We start from the raw sequence: 26968 nt of genomic DNA, 5'->3' as shown, positions 1-26968 counted from the left end.
CTGGTATCACTGGTCAAAGTATGAGATATCACAAACAAAACTAAGCAATGAATATTTATATTTTCTTCAGCCACTCCAATAGGAGGTTTATGCCACTGGTGCATGCTAGGGGGGTATACATTTTTGTAACAGGCCATGTGCTCGCTCTCCTCCCCTGGGCTGAGGCCTAGGGAAGTGCTGCTGGATGGGGCTCTGCTATGAGGCCCAATAGCCTGTTTTAGGGCCTTATGCCACATACACACGATCGGAAATTCAGCCAGCAAAAGACAGATGAGAGCTTTTGGTCAGAAAATGCGACCGTGTGTATGCTCCATCGGACTTTTTCTGGCCGAATTTCCACCAGCAAAAGATTGAGAGCATGTTCTCAATTTTTCAGACGGAAAAAGTTTCTATCGGAAATTCTGTTCATGTGTATGCAATTCATGTGTATGCAAAAAACCACGCATGCTCAGAATCAAGTACGAGATGGAGCCGCTCAGTCTGGTAAAACGACCGTTCGTAATGGAGATGGCACATTCGTCACACTGCAAATTTTTAAATCTTTCAATGCAGCGCATTCTCTTCTTCTTTATAATGCTAGAAGAATTAAGTAGTTTTGCTGCTCATATTCACACAGAGTTCTCACAAACTGATTTCTTTATTATTTCTCGTGATCTCTTGAATAATCTTTTTTGTTTTTCAAGCCAGATCTCCCTAATAATGTTTATAATGAATTTTTATAGTCATTTTTTTTTAATCAAGATCTCCTGTTGTTTTTTTTTTTTTTAATAATTTTATAGTGATCTCCTTTTTTTTTTTTTAATCAAGGTCTCCTGTTGTATTTTTTGTTTTTAAATTATTTTATAGTCATCTCCATATTTAAATTTTTTTGTATGTCACGTTTCCACACCATTATTATCTTGTATTTGTAAACCTCAAGGAGGTTGCTTGGTGTCCCTTGTTAATTAGACATTGTATTTTTTAAATGTACCTGCCTACTCACAAAAAACTGTCCTATTTGAAGAAAAACACATCGGCAAGTATTTTCATAACCAAAAATCGCCATTTATTCTGGCTCATAATAACAAAATAATAGACATGTACACACTGAAATATTTTGTTTTTGGAATTTCGTTTTCGTCTGAAAAATAAATTTATTTAGTTACTCCCGAAATTCGTTTTTATTCATTTAGTTTTTCATTAAAAATTGCATTAGTCCGAAAATCCAAATTAATTAAGGTCGAATCATTGAAGGCTTATGGTGTCTGTCGAATGTTCAAAGAAGATTCAACGGAGCAGCTAAACTGTACGACACCGCAATCATACATTTCCGGTCGAATTTTCTGCCTACTAGCTGTAGTAGAATTCTACTGTTGTATGACTAGTAATAATTATATTTATTAATTATTTTACTAGTCAACCAACATTAGAATTTTCCTATAGCCTACGGGCGGGTGCATTTGACCGGAAATGTACGATTGTAAACTTTCGACAGACGCCATAAGCCAAAGATTCGACGTTTGTATGTTTTATGTTGCTTTGTCGAATCTTCGTCGCTCATGTTGAATGGTCTACTCTACCCCAACAGTCAGCCAACTTTCACATTCGTTTCTCAATCTCCAAGTGCAATGGCGGGCGCAACATCTGACCTTGTGTCAGATATTGATATGGCATTATAATATAGAATCTATAATAATAAATCCCCCCTCACAACACGGGCAGCCTCTGAGGCTAGCATAACACTAGCAACACTAGTATCACTATCAAGTTCACAACACTAACACTATAGCAGCATATTATTATGAAAAAGTTAAGTTGAACTGTAGCTTGCTTCACTATTGTTCTGCTGCTGAGCTTATGCTTAATTGCTAAATAATTCAGGTTCTCTGACAAACGGACCAGATAAGATTGACTGTCTTCTGATTCAGCGTGTGTGTTTCTCTCTGCTAGCAAATCGTAAGTGAAAGTAAGTTGGTCGTTGTACTTAGTTCTAGCTATTTTACTGCCCCTCCTCTTTGGTTACAATCGGCCAATAACATTCATCATCATCATTATTTTTATTTTACTTCCCCCACCCAATTCCAGCAGCGATCTTTTCTTTCTATGTCGAATTTTTTCTCTCTATGTCGAATCTTTTCTCTCTATGTGCAATAATCTTGGACTAATAGAGTTAAGGTTAGGCACATTCGACTACAGGTTCGATAGACACAGATTGTTATTGTCATCATCATGACGAATCTCCTATCTATATCGAACTGTTGTCACAACGAAAACGAAAATAAAGCATTTTTTTATGTCGGATCTTTCCGTTTTCGTATTCTGCGCTTTCGTTATCGTTTGTTAAAACGATAACAAAAATACCTGAAATTTGGACGAAAATGCATTAGGACGAAAACTAATGCACATGTCTACAAAATAATGAGGGAAGGCAACGCTGGAGAAACAGCTGGAATTTGTGAAGCCTTTGGCCCCAGGGCAGACATCAACTCTGTGGTTAAAAAAATTGGGAGCTTGAGAAGTCCATATAGAAGGGCGCACAATCTGGTCCAGGACTCCCAGAGATCAGGAACAGCAGCAGATGACATGTATGTACCCAGGCTGTGGTACTACAACAGTCTGCGTGTTCTGTCAGACCAGACTGAACCCAGGCAATCACTTTCTTGTCTTCCATGCAACCTTCCCTCCACGCTGCCCTGCAGCCTTACCTGCAGCCTTCCCTGCAACCTTTCCTGCAGGCTGTGGCTCTGGAGGTGGACTTGTGGCAGGAGGAGGAGGATGGGCGAGCATACATAAGTGGACGTCATCCATCATTTGGCCACTCAACCCCTTATTGATGGCCTCAAAAATGATTTTCTCGCATTTGCGGCGTTGGCCCTCCTCCATTCTCTGCAAATTTGAGGCTATATAGATGCCATAGGCCTCTACAGCGTTGAGGGGGGCTTTTAGGGTGTCATTAGCCTCCTTAATGAAGACAAGTGCTGCCTCTTCCACGTTGCTCCCCTTCCTGGGCCTTTTGGTTCGAAGGCAGAGGGGAGGGACCTGGGATTGGGTGAGGCTGGGCCCCACCACCTCCTGTCTGACACTAACCCCCACCTCCTGGCTGACACTAACCCCTGCCTCCTCCTGTGTGCCACATTCCAGAGCCTCGTCCTGGCTGAGGTCTTCCTGTGTATGAAAAAGGGACATAGTTTTAGTTTTTGGTTCATCAATCACACACAATTTTCAGCTCATGACTGTTGCAAATTGAATGTTAATAAATATAAAAGACTATCATTCTGACCCCAGCATTTTTCATTCTTGTCACAACCATTTTTGGCCCCTACTGTCTATTGATATGTAAAATACTTTTTGTTAAATCATTCATTTGTTAGCAATAATAACATCTAGTTAACAACAATCATTTTCCCACAAAAAATATTTTTAAAAATACTATACCTGGCTCCATCGGGGCTCCTCAATTTCTTCCAGGATGGAAGGCCTAGGTTGGTCCTCGGAAGCCTCAGCTGGGGTTGAGGGAAGGGTGGATGGAAGGAGGGCCTGAAGAGTTGAAAGTGATTCCCTGGTTTCAATCTGGTCTTCTAGAAAACGAATCCTGTTGTAGTACCACAGACTGGGTACATACACATCTTCTGCTGCTGCTCCTGATTTCAGGGACTTCTAGACCTTCTGTAGCTCCTTCCTATGCATGCTTCTCAAGCTACCAATTTTCTTATCTAGAATATTCCCCGCCCCGTCTCTTTCGTCGCAGTGGAGGAGAGGAACATGGCGGAGACACAGCAGGTGCATAACAGCAGTAACGATGAGGAGGAAAGCCCGGAGCCAGAAACGTCCCGATCCAGTAGGAGATTTAAGGCCTCAAATATGTCCTTTGTAGAGATGGTGGAGATGGTGAACATATTGAAGAGGGAATTATGGAATTATGGACCATACATCAACCCCAATGAGAGAAAGGCCAAGATTATGACTAAAGTTGTGAAGAGTTTGTACAGGAATTTTAGGGTACGACGATCCAAGGAGCAATTGAGGAAATGCTGGTCAGACCTGAAATTGAGGGAGCAGGATCAGTACAGAAAGATCAAGAAGGTGCTTCTAAAAAGTAAGTAGTTGTCGTGTGTTCTTATTATTACTTGCATGCTGCTCCATGTGCTTTTCTTTACTGTTGGACAGTTTAAAATGGCTACTTTCATATTCGTGGGCACAGTAATCGATTGTAGTAAACATTGTTTGTTTGCCAACTAAATACAATGTTTTTTCCAGATACAGGGTTAACTACATTTGGCCATGATAATTTGTCTAAAAAGAAGTTTAGGACATTGTTGTCTAGATATGTTTGAAACTAGAATGAATTGCAAACTTGATTCAGTGTAATGTAAGGAGAGGACACTCAGCAGCTGTTTACACATCTGGACTCAGGAGCACTAGTGTGGGACACAAGAACAAACTTTTTAGGGTGTCCCACACAGGTGCTCCAGTGGATACTAGGGGTGTCTCCATGTGTGAAACTTGTCCAGAAAAGGTAAGTATTCCAGCTTTGGTAAGGGAAAAAATCATGTCTTTTTTTCCCTGCCAACTCTGCCAAAACAGACAATTGTACCCCACTTTCAAGCAATGTTTCATATTCCTATTTCTGGCCTCAAATATCGGTGTGCTAAGTATACCTTTTGTTTAATTCTCATAGGGGAGAAAAGACTCGGAACATCAGAGGACACCAAGGACCCCCCACCTTCTGAAGAAGGGGAACAGAGGTCACAACCCGAGGATGTGGAGGAAGGAGAGGTGGTGGTGATTGTCACCACAACAGGTGAGTGTCTGAAACCACAGATTTAGGTAATAGATGTATGCCAGCATATTTTTAATATTTGGTGTGTATTTTGTTTTAGGTGATGTGCAGGTTGTGGAAGAACAATCACATCATTTCACCAGTGACAGTGCCCAAAGGCTTATCTAGGACATCATGTTTTAGACTTTATAAAGCAAAAAACAAATGAGATAGAACAAAAACTGAAGAACATGATTGATGTACTAGAAAGAATATAAATACCCAAAAAATGGCACCATTTTTGATATTTGCGGACAAATTTTTTACACATTTTAAAAGCCAAATTTTGAAGATGCACACAGTGGGGTTGATTTACTAAAGGCAAATAGACTGTGCACCTTTCAAAGTGCAGTTGCCCTCTGCAATTGCAGTTGCTCCAGAGCTTAGTAAATGAGGTAAGGCTTCACTTTGCAAAGAGTACCCAATCATGTGCACAAAAAAAACCCCAGCATTTTTGCTTGCACATGATCGGATGATGGAAGTCAGCAGAGTTTCTACTCATTTACTAAGCTCTGGAGCACTTGCAGCGTGCAACTGCATTTTGCAAAGTGCACAGTCTTTTTGCCCTTAGTAAATCAACCCCAGTGTGTTAACATGTGCTATCTGCCATCAGGGGATATCAATGTATGCATTTTGTGGCTGCAACCCCTTCCAGGAAACTCAAGTAGGTGTGAGGAAATGGTTGCATCCCCAAAACACGTCCATTGATCCCCCATGATGGGAGATAGCACATGTTGACATTAGGCATGGAATCAGGAGGAAAATCCCCATTTTGACTCCCAATTTGTGTGCATCTTCAAAATTTGGCTTTTACAGGAGTGACATCACCCCATCTGATGAAGGCAAGATCAACACATTTTGAACACTATTATGTCTGATATTGCCTTCAGTTTTTCAGTGTTGAACTTTGTAAGTTCCAGAGTTGTGTATGTTATGTTTTGAAACATGCCTGTCTATGTACCCTAAAAAAAAGTACCTAAAACTTTATGAAACCAAGAATTTGGGTTTTGAACCAAAATATGTTTTACAATGCACATGTGCATTAGCACGGAATAAAAGGTTTTATACTCAACAATGTGTGGCTTCTTCTTTCAATGATCAATACCAGTTTTTGTGTTAAGTTAGTGTTTACAGTGGCAATGGGTGTTATTTAATAATGGAAAAACCACTTGACACTACAAGTGCCCTAGGAGAACCTAGGAGACAGCAAAAATAAACCCAAGCACTAAATGAAAATCAAGATTTTATCTGATAAAAGAGAAAATGTATTCAAAATTTGCTGGCATAGCAATGGCCCTCCTACCCGTAAAATATTCGACTTATTTTTCTCGCACTTCACGGGCGCTTTGGGGGGGCAAGCCAGGACAGCTTCCAGGGCCGTCATTGTTTCCTGAAGTACGGCCTCAGGCCCAACTGAGGCAACATAATTAGAAATATTGCGTTTCAAAAAGTTATGCAGGATGCAGCAACATAAAATTATGTGATTTAGTTTGTACTCCGCCATATTTATGGCTGTTTGAAATAGGTGGAACCGGCTGGCCAGTATCCCAAACGCATTCTCCACGACTCTTCTGGCTCTGGCGAGCCGGTAATTAAAAACCCTCTTCTCAGGGGTGAGGGTCCTCTGGGGGAATGGCCTCATCACATGGTCACCCAGACCAAATGCCTCATCTGCGATGAAGACAAATGGCAGTCCTTCCAGGTTCTCCTCCGGAGGTGGCAATTCCAAGCCACCACTCTCGAGACGTTGATAGAACATGGTCCGGGCAAAGACTCCACCATCCGACATCCGGTCATTCCTCCCCACGTCCACATACAGAAACTCATATGTCGCCGACACCACTGCCATCAACACAATACTATTAAACACCTTGTAATTGTAATAGTATGACCCCCGAATGAGGTAGTGGGACGATGTGGACGTGCTTCCCATTGATTGCCCTTCTGCAGTTACGAAAGTCCCACCGCTGGGCAAATTGGGAAGACACAGGGGTTGATTTACTAAAGGCCAATAGACTGTGCACCTTGGAAAGTGCAATTGCACTCTGCAAGTGCAGTTGCTCCAGAGTTTAGTAAATGAGGTAAAGCTTCACTTTGCAAAGAATACCCAATCACATGCAAGGAAAATAAAAAAAACAGCATTTTTGCTTGCACGATTGGTTGATGAAAGTCAGCTGAGCCTCTGTTCATTTACTAAACTTTGGAGCAACTGCTCTTGCCGTGTGCAACTGCACTTTCCAAAGTGCACAGTCTTTTTGCCTTTAGTAAATCAACCCACAGTCTGCCATTCCTGTGGCGTTGAAGGAAACTGTGGAGTAAAACAAGAAAAAAAAATTAGTAATTTTGCGCATAAACATTGCAAACAGATTAGACACAAACATTCTTGGCCAACATCAGTATAACATTTATTTTAACGAGTATTTAAAGGCAAAAATATAAGGCCCACTTTTCAGATTCCTCACCCCCTCTGATGGCCCATTGTAAAAATGTTATGGGGGGGGATGTTTGGGACAGGTAACCCTCTCCACTTCATTGGAGCTGAATGCATAAATAATGTGTGTTACCTTGGCCAGCCCCTCCTTACTTACACTATTGGCAGACCACTGGACAGGTAAGAAGTGTCATAATACAAAAATATGGATACACACTGTACAAATGGAAGCACATTTTTACATTCTGCAATTACCTATCAAGATAATAGGAGAAAAAAACTTAATTTGTAAATATGACCACAAAAGAGGTAGCTATAGTGTGTATGGGTTTCGCAAAGTCAACAGATAGAGGATTGGTATCGGTTGACTTATCTCGGGGGAGGGAGGGTTCCAAATGATTTTGGCCCCCCCCAAAAAAAGCCTCTTTCACTATGCACGAATTTAAGGACACAAATAACATTTGGACATATTTTAGGGGATGTTTAGGGTAAAGTACTACAATGGAACCGACAATTCTTGGTCCATGAACTCCTCCTCGCCCTGTTCATGGACTGGGCTTGTGTCAAAGCTAGAAGCCCAACACCAAGCCCCTGCACAGCTCGAACTCTATGACGAGCACGTACCCGCAACATGGCTTCAAAACGGTCAGCTGGTCAGAACGAACTAAACAAAACACACTGAAGAACAGCAAGGTCTATGAAGAGCGAGCTGAAAATGAGTAATGAGCGGACAAGAACGCATTGAAAAACAGATAGGAACTGACTACACGCACTGAAAACCAGATACAAACCCACAAGCACAAACTGAACAGCAGTAAAACGATCTGAAAAAGCAGGAGTCTGAAAAGCAGAAATTGTCTCTCACCAAACTTCTACTAACACGAGATAAACACGAGATTAGCAGAAGGAGCCCAAAGGGTGGCACACTGCCTATTTAACTTCCCTTTTCTAGTCCCGTCGTATGTGTTGTACGTCACCGCGTTCTTGGCGGTCGGAATTTGGTGTGACCGTGTGTATGAAAGACAGCTTGAGCGAAATCCCGTCGGAAAAACCATGAGAGCTTTTTCCGACCAAAATTCCGATTGTGTGTACGCGGCATAACATGTGCTGAAGTGGTCCTCTTTTTTTTTTTTTCTGAAGTGGTCCTGACGTTGTTCTGCCTGTTCTGGAGGAAGCTGTGCCAAGAAGGAGATCCAGGGGAGGCCCCTTGCTGGAGAGAGCAAGGAAGAAGACTGGTCTCTCATAAGGGCCCAGTGACTCACTTGGAGGACAAACTGAAATTTGGGAATGTGTTTACAGTGTTGCCGAGTTGGCTTAAAGGTTCTGACGCTGTGAAGCTGGACATTGATCTGGAGAGTCTGTAAGTGATCTGCCATGGTATCTGGGATCCATAACCCTCATCTCCTTAACTGTTCTGCAATAAGACTTTAAAAAGACAAAAAGTGACTGGCACCCAATATCTTTTCTCAGTTCCCCCATTTTAGCTATGGATTCAGCCATGGGGTGAAATGCTAGCATGCTTCCAGCTTCTGGAGGTGCTATCCTGCCTTCAGGGTCTCAGAGGGGTGCTACACTTGTTATTTCTGGAAAACTGCAGTTTAACGTTAAACATTGCTATGATGTTGTTTGAGGGCAGATGCACCATTTGTGCAGATAGAAAAAACCATGCAAGGGTTCTCTGCGATTTAGGGTCTCGTTTACACAAGATGTGGGTCAGACAGATGCTGGGACCCCCATCTTCTGTCATGTAGATATGAATACTGCATTTCCAGGGAAGGTGAGAAGCAGGGAAGAATTCATTATGATACTCTACCCTATGTTTGCCACTAATGCCACTACTGTAAAAAAAAAAAAAAAAAAAGGCACATACACTGGCTTTAAAAATTGATACAAAACAAAAATGTAACAAAATGTATGGTATTTTTTGTACATACAATTTTAAAAATAACTTAGACAAAGAGAATTACAGCCCATTGTACATTGTGTTTGTGATCAATTATAAAGAAATATATGCAGTGTCATAGTCATAGGGGTACAAGGTACATGCACATGTACAGATGCAGTGAGAATAATGCATAGCATGGAGAGTTGAAGTGCCTTGAACATCAGGAGAGAACATTATTGCATTAGTGGAGTGTCCTGTTTAGTTATAGTTGCATCTAAAAGGAGTTTGGTGGTAGGGTAGAAACCATGCTTCAATTCAAAAAGACCTTTAATACAAAAATAAAATCACTTGCTTCTATAATGTTTCCAAGCTGATCATGCATTCAATAAATAGATTTTGAGTGATCTTTTTTAAACTGGAATAGACTATGTACTGTCATGAAATAGATAGATTGGAATATCTGCATTCCAATGACTAAGGCTCTCAAGTAATTTGTGGTATTGATGAATAAATTTGAACCCCATGGGTCAGATATGTTGCCATTCCTACCACATGTGGAGCATTGAACCATTACAGTACCAGAATTTAACCGAAGTCTTTAGGAAAGTGTGATGAAGCATTAGCATTTGAAAATAGTTTTTATGCAGATACATGTATATTAGATCTCACTGAACATTTTTGAGTCAGTATGCAATGTTTTCTCATACCTTATCATTAAATAGAACATTGAGGTCTTTTCCCAGAGATTTTGGAAACATGCTTGGCCATCTGTATTACTATTAACAATTAGGATGTACAGCCCTGAGATGGGGTGCCAGATTAGCTTTCTTTTAAATGGATGAGAGAGTTTTTTAAATGGGGAGAATGGTCTGAGAAAATCTGTTTTGCATTTTTAATTTAGTATATAGCTTTTGATTTGGAGATATTACCAAAAGGAAATAAGGTTCTTCTACTAGGAACTAGTTCCCCGAGGGAAATTCGGATTTTCCCTCATTGGAATATGAGAGCGTGTAATTGTTTGCTTTGTGGCAACTTTGTGAAATAAATTTAGAGCAGCATGTACAAGAGGTGCCTCCAAAAAAGGTTTTAGCATATTTTTTAGTATCCAGGTAAAGGAAGTTACTCACTGGGATATCATAGCTTCTTCCAGTTGTATCCACGCTACATTCATGTTTACATGCATTTTCCATGTATCTGTAAGAGAAGGTCAGTGTTGGATGCTGGTAGGGCCACGATTAAAGTGGAACTACAAATTTAACAAATCATGACCCAATACAAACAGGAGAAACCTAAAGGCTAAGTTCATCTTTTTTCTAAATCTCAGCTCCCCTATGTACCAATATAACATTAATGTACTTCTTTTGCAGACATAAAAACTCTTTCTATTTATCTTATCTAGCACTAACTCTCGTTGGAGCTGCTGGTTTAAAGCGGGCTGTTACCTTCACTTTCTGTTTCACTGGCACTGGGTCTAGGGTCCTGTTGAGTTTACCTCTGGACGATGTAGGCACCAAACACTTGAGTATATTTCCCAATGCTTTATTGAACAAGTAATAAAGGAAGTAGCAGGAAAGAGGCAGAAGGAAAGTTGCAGGGAAGCTCAAATACCTTTCCTTAGTATTCTTTAGAACATTCTTTGGGATTGAACACTTGTAGTTTGCCCGCCTGGATAGGTTTCTCTCACTAACCTAGCAGCCAGTACGTAGCACGAAGAAAAGTCTCTGCCACAGACTTGTTTGGAATAAAACCCGTACGATCCTCTGCCACAGGATGTATTGGTTTGCGATGAATGTCAGACACAGTACTTGAACCTTTAAGCCAACCCGACAGTACTATGCAGTAAGATTACTTCAGGATACGTCCTCCAACCGAGTCACCAGGCCCCTCTCCAGACCAGCACTCTGCATGATCCTTCAACGACGGGTCCTCCCCTGGGATCTCCTCGGTTGTCCAGCTTCTTCACTCAGGATAGACAGCTCAGGACCATTCCTCTGCTGCTGTGGTAGGCCCCAGACAGGCTTCTGGGTCCACCCACACGCTACAACGAGGTGGTACTCTTACCCACGAGGTGGTACTCTTAACGCATACCTGTCAGCCAGGAGGGCCAGCAGGTGGCTGAAAACGAAACCCTAAACATGGCGTCTGTCCCATAAATACCCTCTCCCAGAATGCAACTCGGAGGACCACCTCCACCGAGTTGTCTCCGGGACAGAGGAGCACTCATACGCTTCAACGCGTTGCCTTTCCAACACCAGCCCATGGTGACAACGACACCCACCGGCACAGTGTGGAACTACACGCAACTCAGCCAAGCTGGAACAGAGGCAAATCTAACTTCACCTAACAAGTAACCCACAAGATTTACCTATCAGCGGTAGATTAAAAATCTACCAGCGCTACACTTACATGGCCCTTACTCAGCTTGTTAAATATATATAAAAAAAACGTCTTCGTTACTTCTGGGTGCGGACCTTTGGACGTGAAAACTGTTAAGACACAGGAAGGAGTTCACCAGATGACCTCATTAACCCACACCCTGCATCTGCCCCCACCACCCCTTCCAGAAGATCACTCGCACCCACCTTCTCAGGTGCATGTTTTTCCAATGCAATCAGTGATCACCATTCCCACTAAATACACAGGCATCATTTTTTTTCTTACCTTTCTTTCATCTTGCATAGATTTTTTCATTTCTCTGTTCAATTTCCTTTAGATTTACCAGAACTATGAAATAGGACGACCTGCCCATCTATCCATTCACGCTGTATCCAGTCACGTAAGCCCTTGCACTACATATTTGATGGTAGATCCAAAGGAGATTGTACAGATTGCATAGTGTATGGCCAGCTTTATACAAGTACATAGGAGGAAGTGGATGGAGACACTCAACTCAACTGTCAAGCACCATTCACATCTCTGCATGGCAAGAACCTGCAAGCTGTTTTTTTTTGAGTCTCGAAGCATTATCGCTCGTCAGCCCATTACCAGCGGCGGGGGGGGGGGGGGGGGGGTAGGTAGTCAAAGTCCTACCCCACCACTGGTCAATTTGGGGATCCTGGAGCATATGGTTCCGGAGATACGGGGCTCCTTGTGCAGCCTGTCAGAAGCTACATACAGAGCAGCCAGTTTAAATACAATCTGGCACACTCTGTTTGCAGCAGACTGAGAGGATGAGCTCACAGTGCCTCTCCTCACTTCTTGTCAGAGGCACTGAGCTCAATGGACAGCTTGGAGTCTTGGACCAATGGTAAAGTACCATTGGCTCCAGCTGTTCAATAAAGGAGACTGCCCTCTCACTGCAGTGTCATAGAAGGGGGTATGTGTCTAAAAGACACATACTCCCTTCCAGCCCAGCCTTCTTAACTAAAAGGAAAAACATGGGTTTATGGGTATAAGATTTACCCAAAATCCCATGTTTTTCTCACACAATTTAGAGGGAGAGTGAGAATCTTCTCCTGCTGAAAAGGTACTGTTATATGAAGCTAAATCATATATTATTATGCTATATGTTATAACATAATAATTTATTATTTATCTATTTACTGTGAAATTACTGGTTTGACGTTATAGCTTCAAACTTCAGTAATTTGTCCCTTAAGCCACCTGCTTGAGTACAGATTTTGAAAATATAGTAAATTACCTTAAAAACACTATATATTAATTATTTGTATATTACTTATGGTAATTAACCCCTTGCCACCCAGGCCAATTCTGACACTTCTCTCCTACATGTCAAAATCATCAATAAAAATAAAAAATAAAATAAAAAAACACTAAAGTTAGCCCGATTTTTTTGTATACTATTAAAGATGATGTTATGCTGAGTAAATAGATACCTAACATGTCACGCTTTAAAATTGTGCACACTTGTGGAATAGCGCCAAACTTCAGTAGTTAAAATTTTTACAGGTTACATGTTTAGCGTTACAGAGGAGGTCTAGTGCTAGAATTTTTGCTCTCGCTCTAACGTTCGTGGCGTATGTAGCCTGTTTGTATCTGGCGTTGATACTAGCCAGTGTTTCACCAGTCACTGACCTCACCGCACCTTTGTCTTGAAACCTTAAAGGTGCTTCCAGGATTTTGGGCACCCCATGCATCTAGACAGTGAAAAAGTCTCACTCATGTGTTGTCCCTATACTCAGGAGGAATAGTAGACAGTATTTTGGGTGTACTTATAAGTAATCTTATACTGTGTGTGAGAAATGCCTTATTAAATGAAAGCTGGGTGTCTCGAATGACAGAATACAACTTTGGAAGTGATGTCATGTGTTGTATTGTATTCTTTTGTTTCCGAGCATGTGTGGTCTCGGTCCTCTGAATTTTTTTGAACGAATACTGTACAGATTAAAACGGAAATTGTATGTTCAAGTATCATATGAGAAAATTTTTCGTTTTTCCCTTATAATTTAGCATAAATTGTCGTGATCAGCTCCTGAAAGCTGTGTACTAATGATTATCGTACTATTGCTACGAAAATAATATTTTTCATCTGATTTTCTGATCAAGTGTGCTAGGCATTACACTGAGATGCGCATGTCTCCTTTGCATTCAAAATTTTGCCTGTTTGCCGTTTTTTTCCCACTTCAACATGCACTTTGATGCATGTTGCAAGTGCTACAAAGCGGCTTGCACATTCAGGAACTGCTCAAGAAAATTGGCGGAATTATAAGGATGAAGTAAATGTCCTGGTACTCAATTCTCTGAGGCGTTAGGCTGTGACTACAGGTAATGTTTGGTCAGTCAAGCTTGTAATAACCAGTGTCAAACATGGAGAGATTACCCTGGAATACAAAAGTTCCTTAAGGATAGTTCATCAAGGGGAGGATGGTGGGAAAGTTCACCTAAGGGAGGGAGGGGAGAGATCCGAGCCGTTCAGGCATACATCATATGATGATCAATAATGTTTAGGCATCATCTCACCACCTCTGCCATCTCCACTAGAACATGCACCATTCACTCCCAGTTCATCTCTGCAGTTTGTGGCTGAACGCTGAAGCAGTTCAGCTCCTATATGCCAGTGTGAATGAACTGCGGTGTCTCCACATCCAGGGAACGCTTCCAGGGGTCACTTTACCTCCTACCTGGTAAAAAGTCTAGGATTATGACATCATGCATAGCTCTCATGCTTGTGAGAGTTTACCAGGAAGGGAGGGGGGTGAGTCATAAGAGGGCCAATGAGAGCTGCAGAGCTGGAGGTGTGCCTCTGTGTAAATCCAGGAAGTGAACAGGCAGCAGCTTCAGCTTCCCACAGTTAAAATGGCTGCAGCCAGACACTGAGGGAGATTTCTGTAGCATATTTGGCAAGTATAGAATCGCAGTATATATAATATAATATGCAAAGTGGTTGGAGGGAAACTTCAGAACGGCAAAGATGTTTTTATTACAAATTATGTGAGCAGACTGCAGTTCCTTTTTAAGCCCTACTGCTAAAATTCCTGGCCACCCTGCAGTCTGCACTTTGCTCACGAGAGGGCGCTCCAGTGAAACAAGTGGCCAATTCAGAGACGACTATATTTTAGCCTTTTTTCTTTTCTTTTCACATTTCGTCACTTAATTATTTAAATCTTATCTTCGAAACAAACGCGCTTACATTAGAACGGCTAGTATTTTTTTTTTATAAACTACATGTCTGAAATAATTTGCCCACAGTAATAATGGCCAACTGAGGTTCTCTTTTCTGCACTTCCCGTACGTGCAGCGCATGGCTGATTGGTGACTCATTCAAGAAAGCGGCTGTTAATTGGCTAGCTGACAAAAGTTTGCAGAGCGATTTCCGCTTCCGGTCATTGGGCTCAGGGGGAGGAGTTAGCAGTGGATGCCCGCCCCTTGTGCGTGTTTCTTGGATGTATGGTGAAACATGGCGAGTGTGGAGGTGAGTGGTGTGTAAGACACACGTGTGTTAGTATTTAGTGCTCTTGTGCAGGAATGAGGAGAGGTGCTCTTTATGTTTGTATAGGAAATCATTGAATCCTCTACTATATGGTTATGTAGGGCAATAGTCTGACCTAACACGGTATATGTTCTCAGTATGTGAGGATTAGTCTCACCTCATGGGGAATAGTGTTGCTTGCAGTCAGGATTTAAAGCAAATGTTATTCAAAGTAGATGTAAAGCCAGTTACTAAAATGTTCTATATCCATGAATGTGTTACCCTCTTGCCAAGCACGTAATGCACAGATGTGGGGTAAAGAAACGCAGGCTTTGCCGTACATATACGTCTATGGCAGCCTGAGGTGGGCTGAGAACACACCCCCTGCACGCTGACCAATCACTGTCAGTCACAGCTTCTGATTGGGAGCCAGTGGGATGGCTACCTGATCATATGATCACTGTGAAAACCAATCGCATGATAACAGAAGCCGCATTGTTTAAAGAGGGAGTCCACCTAAAAAAAAAATTATTAAAAGCCAGCAGCTACAAATACTGCAGCTGCTGACTTTTAATAAATGGACACTTACCTGTCTAGGAGTCCAGCGATGTCAGCAGTCGAAGCCAATCAATCTCTCGGGTGCTGCCGCCGCCATTCTCTGTGAGGGAATCAGGAAGTGAAATGTTGCGGCTTCACTTCCCGGTTCCCTACTGCGCATGCGCGTCCTAAGTGGTCCCCGCTATCTCCTGGGACCTGTGTGTTTCCCAGGAGACAGCGGGGGAGGGGGGGCGTGAAGGGGCATGACTCCCGCAGGAGTCTATTCCAGGAAGTGGGTGCAAATACCTGTATTAGACAGGTATCTGCACCCCCCTCCCCCCTGAAAGGTGGCAATTGTGGCACCGGAGGGGGGAAGGAATCAGATGAGCAGAAGTTCCACTTTTGGGTGGAACTCTGCTTTAATGTGTTTTCAGTGTTGTTTAACCTGCAGCTCTCAATAACCCCTTTAAGACTGCAATACACATATTTGAGTTGGAAGGGTGGGTGCGCCCTCGCTCCCAGCCATCACATTTAGACCCCTTTCACACTGAGCTGCGGCCGCGTTGGTGCTAAAGCGCCACTCGTTTTAGCGCCGCTTTTTGGCTGTTAGTGGGGCGCTTTTAACCCCAAAAAGGGGTTAAAAGCTCCTGTTCAAATCTCTTTTAAGTTGTTTTGGGAGCGCAGTATACATTGCTCCCAAACCACCCCAAAGATGCTACTTGCAGGACTTTTTCTAACGTCCCGCAAGTGCTCGGCTGTGAAAGTACCCATTGCAATGAATGGGAGGCAGTTTTCAGGCCCTTAGCAGAGGCTATTTCTAGCGCTAAAATGCCTAAAAACTGCCTCAGTGTAAAAGGGATCTAATGCATACTCTTTGTTCTGGGGTGCACTCCATCAGTGCCTACAGAACTGTGACTGAGCTGTCCCTGGTGACTCAAGGTCAACTAATGATCAGGAGCCCCTGTCCTCTAGAGCTGCACGATTCTGGCTAAAATGAGAATCGCGATTTTTTTGCTTAGAAGATAGATCACGATTCTTGCAGCGTAACATCATCTTTCACATTAAAACAAAAAAAATTGGGCTAAGTTTACTGTTTCAGTTTTTTTTTAAATTCATTGAAGTGTATTTTTTCCCAAAAAATTGCGTTTGAAAGACCGCTGGGCAAATACAGCGTGACATAAAATATTGCAGCACTTGACATTTTATTCCCTAGGGCAAGGGTCTCAAACTGGCGGCCCTCCAGCTGTTGCGAAACTACAAGTCCCATGAGGCATTGCAGGGCTGACAGTTACAAAGATGAGCCCCCACAGGCAGAGGCATGATGGGACTTGTAGTTTCAACAGCTGGAGGGCCGCCAGTTTGAGACCCCTGCCCTAGGGTCTCTGCTTAAATATATATAATGTTTGGGGGTTCCAGGTAATTTTCTAGCAAAAAATATTGATTTTAACTAAAGAAACAAGTGTCAGAAAAAGATTTAGACTTTAAGTGGTTAATCTTCCTGCATTTACACATTGTTTAAAAACTTGGCAGACTGCCTGGCTTTTTTTTCCACACAGAAGTTTATTCCTTTGATCTAAGAAGGAAGAATTAGTTACAATGTTTCATGTTAAAAACTTGGCAGACTGCTCAGATGTTTTCTTTTGACAGCTGAGTGAGCAGATAAGTCTCTCCACTTGTTATATGAAAGAATCGCAAACTCTGCAATAGAGATCGTTAGGGGGGTTGAATCGAGATCACGATTTTTTAACGATTAATTGTGCAGCTCTACTGTGCTCCCATTGTCCTGCATCACCATCTTCCTTTTTATGATGTCATTGGGAGTCTGCTGTCTTTTGCAACTGGTCCCGGCTGATGCATGCCAGGACCACCCACTGGCTGCTGTGAGTCCCTGCTCCTGTGCCCCCTATTATATGTAATGGGAATATCCCAGCAGGCTGCAGGGGTACACCATTCTCACCTACCGGTAGGTAAGAATGGGGGTGGGGCCTGAGAAAAAAGCTTTCAAAAAATGTAAATAAGCATGAAAATCCCGGTCTTTTACTTTATAGAGGGTAGGTAAAGTCATTTAGGGGATTGACAGTCTATTTTAAAATAGTTCCTGGTGATCCAGCCTTGAAGGTCTTTGTTCAGGCACTTCCTATTATAGGGTGACAATGCTGTGTTCCTGTCTTGGGTCACATGTATGTGTGTCAGGAATGCACATAATATGTGCATTTTCCCAACGCGCACAGAAATGCACTGCTCTTCAGCAGATGCACAAGGGTGCCATTAATTCTTTGTGTTACTAAACTCACAACAGGAAACATCAGCCTGTATATGCAGTAAAACGTGTTTGTTATACTCACTGTTGAACCTAAAGGGTTAATCCTCTGCATTGTGTATAAAGGCAGTTTGATCCTGTCTTCTCTAATCCTCCCCCTCCACTGTCCCCAAACCATCTGTTGATAGTACAGAGCCTTTGAAGTCACTCTGAACATGCTCAGCTTGGTGTGTATTTGGAGAGTGCATGTGATCAGCACAGAGCCAATCAGCACTGTCCAGGCAGAGGGTCAGGGGTTTTCCAGTATCATAGAACAATTAGAAAACTCCCCCTACAAGCTTTAACCAGTGCTTGGCTGGACACTGATAGAAGTCACAAGACTGCTCTAACTGCTGATAAGAAAAGGTATTTAGCAGTTTATATTTACTAAAATAATTGCATTTCCATGTTCTGTATACTGTGGGAGACCAGATATAGTGAATGCAGGGTCCTGGGTTTAGCAACACTTCAATGACAGCCCCACGCATCAGCAATTGTGCACACCAGACCTCATGGGGCTGCTTGATTTTACAAATTGGTTGGCGACCTTTCTCCATGTTTCTCACGGGTAGGGCAGCCCGTTGAAATGAATAGGCATGCCCTACACTTGACACGCATAGATGTGAACCAAGACATAAGCATCTCTGGAGTGCATGTGTTTAGACAGGAGGAGGCTGCCTCACTGAAGTGTAAAGATGAGGAGCGGTAGAAAGCAAATATTTTAGTAAAAGGAAATCAAAAGGATCACTTTTTATGAGACACAGTATTTTAACCCCTTACCGCCAAGCGTACGCAGATGTGCGTACTCGGCTTTTCGGTGCCTGCAGCTGCGGGCATCATCCCGGTACTATTTTTTAGAGCCAGCGAGTGGCTTTCCTGGTATAACAACCGATGCGGCTAAAAGCCACTCGGCTGTTATACCAGAGGAGCGGGAGGGGACGTCTCCCCCCTCCTGCCGCTCTTACCGGGAGGGAGGCCCGATGACCAGTTGGTCGCCTCCGGTGGCTGGGGACGGGCTGGAACGAAGCCGTGAGTGGCTTTGTTTCAGCCTCCTAGTAGTAAACACGGAAGCGACGTCATGACGTCACTTCCCGTTTACTCGGCTGCCAATGGTGCCGGTTTAAAAAAAATATACAGTATTCAGAATCGCCGAAAACGGCGATCTGAATACTTTGAAATGCAAAGGAGGGATCGGGGGTCTTTTAGACCCCGATCCCTCCATAAAGAGTACCTGTCGCCACCTATTACTGTCACATGGGATGTTTACATTCCTTGTGACAGCAATAAAAGTGATCAAAAATTATTTTTTTTTTAAACACAATTTATAAAAATAAAATAAGAAAAAAAAAAATTTTAAAGTGCCCCCGTCCCCGCGAGCTTGCGCAGCAAAGAAAACTCATACGAAAGTTGCGCCCACATATGTAAACGGTGTTCAAATCACAGGTGAGGTATCGCCGCGATCGTCGGAGTGAGAGCAATAATTCTAGCACTAGACCTCCTCTGTAACTCTAACCTGGTAACCGTAAAAAAAATTCAAAGCGTCGCCTATGGAGATTTTTAGGTATTGTAGTTTGTCGCCATTCCACGAGTGCGTGCAATTATAAAGGGTGACATGTTTGGTATCTATTTACTCGGTGTAACATCATCTTTCACATTATACAAAAAAATTGGGGTAACTTTACTGTTTTTTTTTTTTTGTGTTTTTTTTTTAATTCATGAAAGTCCCTTTTCCCAAAAAGTTGCGTTTAAAACACCGCTGCACAAATACCGTGTTACATAAAATATTGCAACAATCGCCATTTTATTCTCTGCTAAAAATATATATACGTGTGTGTGTGTGTGTATATGTGTGTGTGTGTGTATGTGTATATATATATATATATATATATATATATATATATATATATATATATATATATATATATATATATATATATATATATAATGTATGTTTGGGGGCTCTAAGTAATTTTCTAGCAAAAAATATGGATTTTAACACCAAATTTCAAAAATAGGCTTAGTCATAAAAGGGTTAATAAACTTAAAGGTCCGTACACTCTTGCAGCCAGGGGTGGTAAAAATAGGTGGCTGAGTCCCAGACCCCCCCTGGAGCCCGTTTTCCTGCTATCTTGTGATAGGGCTGGGTCTAGCACATAAAACCAGGATCTCACCAGAAGGATCGAGATGTCACAATCTGCTTTAAAGGGGAAGTAAAGCCAAAGATTTTTTGGCTATACTTCTATGGATCACAGGAGTGCAGTTCGTTCTGCACTCCTGTGACCCATTTTCAGCTGACAGAAGGCTAAAGCCCCCTGCTGGCTGATGTCACTCAGCCGGTCTAGGCTTGGGAAAGATTCCAACTTTACAATTTGGATCTACCCAGATCCCTGGTCCGGCAGCCAACTCAGCCTCTCAGAGAGCCTGTGCCAGCCCCTCTTGCCTCATCTACAGCCCAGCATGTGCTGGAGGGGAAGAGCAGAGAGCTGGAGACAGAGCTCAGAGCGGAGGGGGGGGGGGGGGGACTGAGCGATTAGTGGTGTATGATCGCTCAGTTCTCAGGGTAGAAGCAGCAGGGGACAACTGCAGTTGGGATCGGTGCTGCAGCCAACTAGGTGAGTATGATTTTTTTTTTTCTCTGCATTCACAAAATTCTATTTTAAAGCAAACTTTACTTTAAAGTGATTGACGCTTAGAATAAAAATGTAAACGAATGTCTCCTATTAAAGGAAGGTAGTAAATATTCATCTTTAATCTCTGTCTACGTCACCAAGCTCCATTGTTTTGAGGAGAGTTGAGTAGAGTGGACACCAGCGGTGGGTGTGGTGGGCATTTACCTTCTTCTTTGCAGGGGAAACTTTAGTTTACACTTTTAGGCTCGATTCACACCTATGCATGTTGCTTTTGAGCGTTTTTGGAGGTTTTTTTTTCATGCTTGCCACGTTTTTGAGCAGCGTTTTTGTAGCGTTTTTGCCGCGATTTGCGTTTTGCTTTTTTTTTTTTTGTTTGTTTTTTTTACAGTCTTAAAAAAAAAATTACAAAAAAAAAAAAACGGCAAAAACGCACCAAAAACGCACCAAAAACGCTGCAAAAACGGTGCACTTGCGTTTTTGATGCTTGTCCATTGAAATCCATTACATGCAAAACGCTGCTTTTTGCATGAAAAAAAGTCCCCGACCCTTTCCAAAAACGCAGAGATACAAAAAAGCATTGATGTGAACATGTTCCATAGGAACCCATGTTAAAAAATTCCCATGCATTTCTGCAAAATGCATCAAAAAACGCGCTAGTGTGAATGGAGCCTTATTCTGATGACATAATCTCTTCTAATTTAAGAATCTAAGTGATGCATACAGAATTATATGAGAACGGTTAACCTAAAAAGCAGACAATTGCCCCCCCACCAAAAAAAATTACAGTAATTAACCTATCCTCAAGTCAGTAGGAAACCTCGTTAATCACTGTATGCACAAAAATCTTTTAAATAACCTCTACAATAAATCTTATATATTTGTATAATTGTTTGAATCAATCAACCTTTTAAAACCCGAATCAAGTTTCCTAATTATTTTGCAAATGTAATCAATGAAAATAATGGATAGTTGACCTCTAAAAAGTTCATTCATATATGTACAGTAAATTGTTCCACTTCAGTAATTATTCAATTTTGTTATTTTTTTTACTTTCCTAAAGACTTTTTAAACGTGTCTATAAATATGTTGTTCAAGTAGACTTGAAATCTAAATGACACCATTCCACAAGTGACCCCACAATATAGCCAGAAATGCTACACATTGGGGGTTATTTACGAAAGGAAAATACACTTTGCACTGCAAGTGCACTTGAAAGTGCATTTGGAAGTAAAGTCGCTGTAGATACGAGGGGGACATGCAAGGAGAATAAAAAACAGCATTTTAGCTTGCACATGATTGGATGATAAAATCAGCAGAGCTTCCCCTCATTTCAGATCTACCCCTCAAATTTAGAGTGACTGCACTTCCAAGTGCACTTTCAGTGCAAAGTGGATTTGCCTTTCGTAAATAACCCCCATTGTGCTGCCATTGTAAAAATGAATGTAAAGAAATTGCTTTCTACCCCATTATCTGTCCAGCCAGTCCAAAGCAAGGAAGCTTAATAACATCAGATCTCTTAGTATACATCTGGAAACCATAGCAACTTTGTGACCAATAAGCGGGGGGATCCAATCCTTTATATTAATTTTTACAGGGTAACATCTGTAGTTTATTGCATTTTAGCTTTATTGTGGAGCATAGGTCCTCTTTAGCAACACTGAATTTTGCTCAGAAAGCAGACATTATTTCTTTCTTTCTTTTTTCCTTAGGATATAGTTTCCAGAGACCTGTCCGCAGCAACAACTTTGATTGGCACATTGCATCAGCAGGTAATATACTTGTATGAGAAAAATATTTCTCATTGCCAGCAATAATTCATTTCATACTGTATCTTTCCAACAGGCTTCTGTCTTTTAGGTTTATGCTTTATGCCATTTAAATTGTTTGTTCCTATTACAGGTCACTGCTGTCACCACTCATGTGCAGAGCTTAATACAGAAGATCCGCAATGGAATGTACCCAACAGAAAAAGTAATTCTTTTCTATGTAAAATAAGTTGAAGAAAATCTGTTCATTTTATTAGTCAGATTAAGTGTTTCATTTAAAAACTGGTCTTTGGGAAGATTCTTTTAGACAGAGTTATTTTTGTATTTTTTGGGATGGTATCACTCATTCAGCTAAAATGTCAAGCCAGATGTGACATTTCCCATAGTGCCATGTCATACATGATAGTTCCTTCTCGCATATGTCTTGCAGATGCACTTGGTAGAAGAGAAAAAAAACTAGAAATAGGTTATCTTTTCTTTTAATGTGAAGGGCCCTGCATAGCAAAGTAGAAGGTGAAGATATTTGCCATAGCTAGATAATATTAGCTATAATCTCTTTGTACTGGGTAATAATTCTGACTCATGAGAGTCATACAGAATGTTTCCTTATTGTGGCTGTATGAACAGCTGTGATTTTGCAGCTGCATACTCACATTTACTGTTACTTTTCAGGGTCTGAGCTTCCTGGAACTGAAAGATCAGTTGCTTGTGATGTATATGCAGGATCTTACATACCTTACAATGGAGAAGATTCATGGGAGATCTCTGAAAGACAATCCAGCCATCATGAGACTGGTGGAAATGCGCACAGTGAGTCTGCAAAGCATATGACTTGTCAAATTGATATATATATTTTTATTCTCTAACATGGGGTCCACGTGAAGGGTTCCCAACTTTTATGAACTATCCTTTTATCTTAAATGGTTTGCATGGCTTGAAGACCTATGCTATTGTGGTATAATTTCTATGGTTGAGTTTGTGTTATGGTTATGTGTTAATGGTTAGGCAACACTGCAATGGCTATACTACAAAACAAAGACTTTTTCAAACCATTCAGAATAATTACATGCGATTGTGTATAGCAAAGAGTATTCCCCCCCCCCCCCAAATAAAAAGCTTAAAGGAGGAAAGGAGTGCTTAAAGTTCACCTTTCATGACATGCTACATGTTAAATCCATATTCAGGGTTTAACATGTTACTGCTGCTGTTGCCCCTGCGCCTTTCCCCCGAGTTCCCGCTGTGACAGCAGGCGAACATCTTCTCCCTGCACCTGCTGTCACAATTTAAAAAAGACACTCCGCCTAGCCATATTATCCATTCAGAGCTTTGTGAATAGGAAACCACAAGTACTGACAGTCTTTGCAGGTGTCCGCTTTTTGAGCAATCGAGGTAGTTCATTGAGGCCTCCTGCCAGTGTGTAACTAACTGCTTGTACAAGCTATGAGCAGACAGCTTACAGAGACATTCAGCAAGAGCTCTGCATCGCAGGCTGCAATCTGGTGATCGCAGGTGCAATGTTTTACAGGCTCCCAATAACAGAAATATAAAAGCAAAAAAAATGCACCTTCTTTTTTTTTTTTTTTTTTAACTGCAGAAAGATGTGCACTTATCATCTTTTTGAAAAGATGAACTTATCTTTTAAAGTGGATGTAAACCCAATTCATGAAATTTGAGCTGGGCACATATATTTGTAGTGTGTGTGTGTTTTTTTTTTTTTTTTTAATCTCTCTTCAAAGCACTGTGTCCCATAGTTTTGTCCTGCTCCATTCCTCTGTTATCAGCCTGATAACTTTTGACAAGCTCTCCGAGACTGGAGCCTGAAGTGTGTGTTGGGGGAGGTTGCTATAAATAGATTACCACACAGCTAAACAATACACAGGCAACCTCTACATGTGTGGTGAGGGGGTGTGTGCCTTTCCTCCAATCAGCTGTCTCACAGTGTCTAGCAATTCCTGCAATAATCCACTCCTACAGGGGAACCAGGAAGAGAAAATTCCAATGGGACGTGCACTTTCTAAACTATATATAAAGGTGAAGACTGAAGATATACATGTAAAACTTATGTAGGGGGATTTGTTTAATCTCTGAGGCTGTTCACTTTACTGGGTATATGTGAGGGTTTACATCCACTTTAAGTAGGAAGAGGCTTCAAGAACATAAGCACCATACCATTGTAACCTTTAACATGGTGTCATTTCAAATCTGAGTGGGAATATTACTTACCAATGCCAGCATCACTGTTGAATGTAAATACAAATGCATTTTGGTGTATATTTAAATGATAATAGCACAATGTTTTATGGGTGAAGGTTAAAAGAACGTAATATTATTTTTTTTAATCTCCTCTTCATATGGTTGTTTTTGTACCTTTTCATAAAGGAATGTTTCCAGTCAAAAGAATTTAAATGTTCATTTAATTTTGGGCACTTTTGTAGCAGCCATATTCCACCACCACTTGACAGTAAGGAGCAGAGGGACACAGCTTTTTCTGATATAGCAGAGCTTTTGTACCATCCCGTAGTTAGTTAATCACTGATGGATGTCAACAGTCATTGTCTGGGGGTAGAGGTGGTCGCAGTATATTTACTGTGACCTGGGCTGCTGCAAACATCAAGTTGGTAACAGCCATGGCAAGGGCACATTGACTGGTCGTTCGTGGGTTACACTGATTCATTTTTGTAGTGCTAACCTGCATGAATCCACATAGACCGATCTGTTGCATGCTTCATTTCTTCTTGGTGTATTTAAAAGTAACAAGTCTTTGCATGCTTTCTGTGGAATTATACTTTTAGAGCATGTTAACAAACTGTCAGCTTTGCATTTCAAACCTTTTTGCAGAAATTGCATGATATTCAGTATTTTAGTGAGTACTTTCAGAGAAGGCTTTTAGAGGCCTCTGTATTTTGTAGGTGTTGGAGAAAATGCGTCCTGTTGATCAAAAACTAAAATACCAAATCGATAAGTTGATGAGAGCTGCTGTAACTGGGAGCCTCGGTGAGAACGATCCTTTGCGTTTCAAACCCAATCCTCAGAACTTGATGAGCAAGGTGAGGTTAAGATGCTTTTACCTGTGGACTTATACAACATGCAATGCTGCTTCCTCCATTCTTCAAATTTAATACATTTAGTCATTTGCTTTCTGTTTCTCCTTTGCTGACTACTCCAGTTGGAAGAGTCCGATCAGGAAGAATCGGGAAGTGTTGAAAATGAAGGCGGGGAAAGCAAGAAATCCCATAGCAAGGTGAAAAAATATGTGCCCCCACGACTTGCACCAGTGCATTATGGTAAGAAAAAAGATTTTGTATGGCCTTAATGTAATCCCGTGATAGAAGTTTTTCGATGCCCTGACTCAAAACTATCTTACAGATGACACAGAAGTAGAGCGGGAGCGCAGGATCTTGGAGCGGGCCAAGAAAAGAGCTCTGAGCAGTTCTGTAATTCGGGAACTGAAAGAACAGTACACTGATGCCCCAGAAGAGATTAGAGAGGGCCGAGCTTATCATATGATGCATCATGAAAAAGAGGAGCAGCATCGGTGAGTAGCTTGTCTAGACTACTGTCTGCACATATAGTTGGCTTTGCAGATTTAGCAGCAAATCTTTGTTGGCTTTTTGCAAAAATAAAAACCACCACATGAAATTATTCTTAGATTTCTTATTTTCCTTTCCTAAGCACAAAATATGAAGAGTCCATGATGGTACGACTAAATTTGACAAAAAAAGAAAAGGCGCGTAAGAAGAGAGCACTTGCCATGACCTCCCAACTCAATTCTCTTACACACTTCACAGACATCAGTGCCCTCACTGGAGGAGATACAAGGACAGAGGTGAGATGAGAAAGGAGCATGTAGAGTTGTTGGTATAAATGAAGAGCTAAGTATTTGTAAATTTATTCCACAAAATGAAATACTAGGTGTCACCAAACACTATTAGATAAAATTTAAGTTAGTGTGTTTTTATATCTGCAAAAAAATAAATCAAATGTGATTCTTCTGCGTTCATGAGAGGGAGGTTTAACCTCACCTAAATGTGGCAGCTCCTAAACTCTGTTAAAAGGTTATGTGTACATTGACACACAGGCTTTCATGAAGTTGAGTTTAGGAGCTTTGGCAAAAAAAAAAAAAAAAACGGCAAAAGCTGCTAGTGTACATGAAGTGTAAATCTGAGATATCGCCCCCAGCTGCAGCAAGCTCTTTAACATCCTTTTACCTTTTTAGGGCTTCTTGAAGATCGTGGGGGAGGGGTGGGAGACATTGCACCCACGATCCACTGATTGTAGGTGCAATGTTCTGCAGGCTCCTGAGGAAAGAAATACTTGCAAATTTTTTTTACCCTCACAAAAGTGCATTTATTTTCTAAAGGTGAACTTATCCTTTTTAAGCTCTTATTTAAAATAAGTTGCCTTAATTATACATTAACGGCTCTTCTAATGTATTTTTGATATAGGACCTAATGCCCTCAGCCAAAAAATCAAGAAAAGGACCAAAAAAAGGAAAGAAGAAGAAAGGTAACTTCCTTTTGTTCCACTTTGCATGTGCAGTTTTTCTTTTTGGCACTTTGTATTGCTATAGTTGAGTTTGTTGTCTGTTCATTTGATTATTCTCAGTGAAACAGCTGTGTAAGTGACTTCTTCCAACATACTTTACAGGTTTCAAGAAACGTCGCTGAAACAGGACCATGGTGCAGAGTGTAACTGGCTAGCAAGAACATGTATTGTCTTTATTTCTGAGGAACACTGGTTACAGAAGAATTTC

General features: G+C 41.4%; 1 protein-coding gene across 1 annotated transcript in view; it reads left to right on the top strand.

Annotated features, from left to right (window-relative positions):
- Positions 1 to 14884: 14884 nt before the first annotated feature.
- Positions 14885 to 26968, top strand: part of NGDN (neuroguidin) — a 12592-nt gene continuing 508 nt past the window's right edge. Inside the window, exons 1-10 of the mRNA XM_073632638.1 lie at positions 14885 to 14986; positions 22159 to 22218; positions 22349 to 22420; positions 22888 to 23025; positions 25125 to 25262; positions 25382 to 25499; positions 25582 to 25750; positions 25888 to 26041; positions 26661 to 26721; positions 26863 to 26968. The exon at positions 26863 to 26968 is cut by the window's right edge and continues 508 nt beyond it. Of these exons, the coding sequence (XP_073488739.1) occupies positions 14972 to 14986; positions 22159 to 22218; positions 22349 to 22420; positions 22888 to 23025; positions 25125 to 25262; positions 25382 to 25499; positions 25582 to 25750; positions 25888 to 26041; positions 26661 to 26721; positions 26863 to 26882 (945 nt within the window). The 5' untranslated portion in view covers positions 14885 to 14971 and the 3' untranslated portion in view covers positions 26883 to 26968. The remainder of the gene's footprint in view (positions 14987 to 22158; positions 22219 to 22348; positions 22421 to 22887; positions 23026 to 25124; positions 25263 to 25381; positions 25500 to 25581; positions 25751 to 25887; positions 26042 to 26660; positions 26722 to 26862) is intronic.

This window comes from Aquarana catesbeiana, linkage group LG01 (assembly GCF_042186555.1).
Source record: "Aquarana catesbeiana isolate 2022-GZ linkage group LG01, ASM4218655v1, whole genome shotgun sequence".
NCBI lineage: Eukaryota > Metazoa > Chordata > Amphibia > Anura > Ranidae > Aquarana > Aquarana catesbeiana.
This window is presented reverse-complemented; position numbering and strand designations above follow the sequence as displayed.